Genomic DNA, 5000 nt, shown 5'->3' with positions numbered 1-5000 from the left:
ATTACACTGGTAGAAAAGGGTGCCTCCGTGACCACGTTTGTGGACGGGTACGCAAACACGACCACACAGGTCACCCGAAAATTATTCTTTCATGCCCTGCTCAAGGAGAGGGTTCACATCCTCCATATGTTTCCCACGCGTTTCATCTCAGTGTATGCAACTCTGTTCTAGAATTCTTTATGATATTCCTCCTCCACAGCTTCCCTTCTGATGCAAGATCTTCCCATCTTTTTAAGTGTGTCTGTAAGGTTGTCTTTGAAACGCTTTCGTGGTTTGCACTAAGGACGTTTTCTTTGCTCCAGTTAACCATACAATTCATGTATTGGCATGCAGGTGTCCACTGAACGGACAATATGAGTTGACCACCTAAGTTAGTGTTGCATAATCATGCACTCTATACTCGTCATTTTCGCCAGATGCAATATTCCCGTATCAGGTACATGACATCGCCATCTGATCTCCAAAATATCACGCAAGCATCGCTGGTGGAATCGCTCGAGACACTGGATATGTCTACGGTTGGTTGTCCAGGTTTCGCATCCATTCAACAGCGCTGGTAAGATACATGCTTGATAAACCTCAACTTTTGTCGCTGCTTTCATGTGCGATTGGGACCAGAGCCACGGTTCCAGCTTTCCAAATTCATCGGATGCCTTGTTTGTTTTTGATTTTGTCGACTACACAGTATAGTAGGGTCAGGTGGGCACTGTCTGTGAGAAATACTGCACCATGACGCAATTCACTTATGCCTCCCTCGATTATTATGTGGGGCGCAGTTGAACGGGAGACCAACAAAACTCCTTATAGCACCAAAGATGAACTGACGGCAAGGATTATTTCAGCATTCACCAACTTAAACAAGTAAACCACCCAGAAGAGATTCCGAAGTCGTCGAAGCTGATGGCGATTTTATTGAATAAATTTATTCTTTAGTATTTCAAGATATTTTTATGTAGTTTTGATAAATATATGAATTAAAATGAGGTGTCAATGTTATTTTCATTTTTGCGTAATTTAGACGACAATATATTCTCCGCACCCTGTATATATATATATATATATATAAAGCGAATTTAAAATTTTGACTTTACAAAACTCCGATTACAAAATGAAAAACAATTTGCATTAACAGTAAATAAATTCATTTCCCGCCCCTTCATTCAGTTTGTGATGCTGTGGTTGTCATCATTTTTCATTGCTCATATCAAAATAGAATTGATAATTATAATTGTCAAAAGTACGTCAATAATTATTGGAGTACTTTTGAATATGAACGCTTACATATATTGACGATATAATTTTATGCACTCACTGTACATTTGCATGTATTAAAAATATACATTTTTTGAGCAATTTTATTTATTGAACATATAATTTGTCTGTGTATACACATACACATACACATTTACCAATATATACATACATATATATACATATATATATATAATATATACATATATATATATACATATATATATATATATATATATATATATATATATATTGTTACGAACCTGCCGTCGCTCAAACTCGAACCGGGACCCCTACTAAGTCGAGCGACGACGATTGACCAGCTCCGTATCACTGCTGTCTTTTGCCAACTGACTCTTTTCCGGCCCTTTTGCTGTCTCAGGCAGAACTGACCAACCCCGGCCAACTCTCTCTCGCCAACTGACCAACAAACCCAGCTCGTCGCATTTTAAAGGGTGGTTTCTTAAGCTCTGCTTGACCGGAAAAGGGTCAGATGTCTCTTCCAAATCCATTAATCTCTTCAGAAACCGACAGGACAAAGGCTTTAACCCGTCTGCTTGGTGCCATACCACAAAACCAGGCCACAAGCACTCTGTTTCTCAACTGACCTCCATATCAATATATATAACATTGATTAAAGAACAAACATAAAATTCGAGTCAACGTCTTTATATAACACTACGTTTCCATACATTTGATCATATATAAATATTACCATGGCCTTTCAGATACAAAAAGAGAATACACATATACAAAAAACGCAGAAGGTAAAAAAATATATATGCAAATAAAAATACAAATATATAGAACGGCCTATCAAGATAAGGTATATACAATCGACTAAAAAATTGTTTTAGTCGATTGATATTTTATTTAGGTTTTTAGTAGCATGACACGCTTTAGAATTTTTAATTGATTGTATATACCTTTCCTTGATTTGGTCTTCAACATCGTTCCATAGTTAAAATTTTTACAAGTGTGGTATTGGAACGCATGACCTGTAGGATGAAATGATGCACACACACACACACAAACATGATGTTGAAGACCAAATCAAAATCTTTACTATAAGGAAACAAATTTGAGTGTTTAAGAATTAAATAAGCTTGGCTTTAGAAACAAATCGGTGACATAACTGGAAACTTACATTATGAAACGATGTTGTGAAGATCAGCATTACTTACATTTTCCTCAACTAATTTTGTTGTTTTTGTTATTTGTTGCAGTTCAGATGAAATTTGATATAATCCCTCCCAGTAACTTAACCGTCAGTGTTGGCAAGTCAGCAACGTTTATCTGTCGCGTTAAACCACACAATTCAGGGAAAATACAGTGGTTATTCCAAGGTTCGACAAAGGACGGTCGAAAGGTGCGTATGTTAAACCCTACAATATAGGTGAGAGAGTGAGGGGGCATGCCTACGTGCGTTTTGTGTATGTGTGTGTGCCTTTGTATGTGTGAGTATGTCTGTGTGTGTGTGTATGCGTGTATCCGTGTTGTGTGTGTGTGTGTGTGTGCGTGTGTGTGTGTCGTGTATTTTTTACTGCAGTCTATTATTGGTCTACGACCATGCTGTAGCACTGCCTCGAACGTTTTCTATTCATGCTTGTTTATTTGTTTTCTTATTGTTATATACCCCAAGGATTCCCAACCTCAAGCCATGGAAAAATTCCGTGAGGCTCCAAAAAAAAATATATATATATTTGGTAATTAGGGAGCGGGACACAGGCTCAGGACGCGTGGCACACAGCTACTACGTTCTTTCTTTCTAAAGTAATCCACTACGGTTCGTAATTCTTTAAACTATACACACAAAAAATTTACATTCATACAAAATGCGGTCATAGTATCACGGTTTCGATTCCCAGACTAAGTGTTGTGGGTGTTTACTGATCGAAAATGAAAGATCCACGAGGTTCCGGCAGTGGGTGGTGGCGAACCCTGCTGTACTCCTTCACCACAACTTTCTCTCAATCTTTCTTCCTCTTTCTGTAGTACCAGTATTTCAAAGGGGCCAGCCTTGTCACATTCTGTGTTACGCTGAATCTCCCCAAGAACTGCGTTAAGGGTACACGTGTCTGTGGAGTGCTCAGCCACTTGCAAGTTAATTTCACGAGCAGGCTGTTCCTTTGATTGGATCAACTGGAACCCTCATCGTCGTAACCGACGGAGTGCCATAACATATTTCAAGTTCCGTCGTGAGAGAAAAAAAATGGAATTCGTGTGACAGTTCATAAATAATTAATCGTTGTTGAATAAAGCATCAAGTTGGTATTGGAATACCTTGTCTGAAGGTATTATCGCGATACTCTAGCATTCCCGTAAATTGTAAACTTACACAAAACAAACGGTTCACTTAATTTAAAGGGAAGTAACTCATATAGATTGAGTACTGCTGTTAGAGTTATTTCCCTTAACTACTTTTTTTTCCTGACTATTTCTTAAACTTAAGGCAGCAACTACAACAACAATTACAACAATAACAAACAGCAAAATATTCTATTTTGTCATTTATTTGTTGTTTGTGTTGTGTTTTTTTTTTATTCAAATGTTTTTTCTTTTATATTGTGATTTTTATTTTATTTCATGATATTTTGTGAAGGCAAGGCGGTGGGAGCTGGAAGAAACGTTAGCACGCCGGGCGAAATGCTTTGCGGTACTTCGTCTGCCGCTATGTTTTGAGTTCAAATTCCGACGGGGTCGACTTTGACTTTCATTCTTACGGGGTCGATAAATTAAGTACCAGTTACGCACTGGGGTTGATCTAATCGACTTAATCTGTTTGTCTGTCCTTGCTTGTCCTCTCTGTGTTTAGCCCCATTGTGGGTAGTAAAGAAATAGGTATTTCGTCTGCCGCTACGTTCTGAGTTCAAATTCCGCCGGGATCGACTTTGCCTTTCATCCTTTCGGGGTCGATGAATTAAGTACCAGTTCGGTACTGGGGTCGATGTAATCGACTTAATCCCTTTGTCTGTCCTTGTTTGTCCCCTCTGTGTTTAGCCCCTTGTGGGTAGTAAAGAAATATATATTGTGCTCATCAATCTCTCCTTCACACAGACAGTTTCCTCTCCCTCTACCCCATCAGTCTCTCCCTCTTCTTTTTCTTCTTTTTCCTCCTCCTCCTCCCCCTCCTCCCTTTGTACTTTGTCCCTCATTTGTAATCTTCTGTTGACAGTTCCTGCCGACGTCTGCCAATCCCGAGGTTCTTCATATCCAGAATGTCACCTACGACGATGCTGGCAAATACATGTGTCTGGTAGGCGGCGACCGAAACATACAAGATGCCAGCGCTTGGCTCACTGTAGTGAAGAGTAAGTGTAGCATTTCATACTTTTACACTTGGTGGTTATGGTGGTGGTGGTAGTGGTGGGGATGATGACGAGTAGGAGGAGGAGAGGAAGTAGGAGGATGGCGACTACGACGGCAATAGTGGTGGCGGTGGTGGTGGTGGTGGTGGTGGTGGTGGTGGTGCTTGTGATGAATGATGACAATGATGGTGATGGTAATGATGATGATGGTGGTGGTGATGACGACGATGACGACGATGATGATGGTGATGACGAACGATGGGTGGCGATGATCACAATGATGATAGTGATATAGATGATGATGATGATGATGATGATGATGATGATGATGATGATGATGATGATGATGATGATGATGATGATGATGATGATGATGATGATGGTGGTGGTGGTGGTGCTAGTGGTGCTTGTGATGAATGATGACAATGATGGTGATGGTAA

General features: G+C 39.7%; 1 protein-coding gene across 1 annotated transcript in view; it reads left to right on the top strand.

Annotated features, from left to right (window-relative positions):
* LOC115216791 (fibroblast growth factor receptor 1) overlaps window positions 1-5000 on the top strand; it is a 105754-nt gene that overhangs the window by 98630 nt on the left and 2124 nt on the right. Inside the window, exons 7-8 of the mRNA XM_029786364.2 lie at window positions 2478-2620; window positions 4427-4562. Of these exons, the coding sequence (XP_029642224.1) occupies window positions 2478-2620; window positions 4427-4562 (279 nt within the window). The remainder of the gene's footprint in view (window positions 1-2477; window positions 2621-4426; window positions 4563-5000) is intronic.

This window comes from Octopus sinensis, linkage group LG10 (assembly GCF_006345805.1).
Source record: "Octopus sinensis linkage group LG10, ASM634580v1, whole genome shotgun sequence".
Lineage (NCBI taxonomy): Eukaryota > Metazoa > Mollusca > Cephalopoda > Octopoda > Octopodidae > Octopus > Octopus sinensis.
The sequence above is the reverse complement of the archived record's forward strand: the minus strand, read 5'-3'. Positions and strand labels throughout refer to the sequence as shown.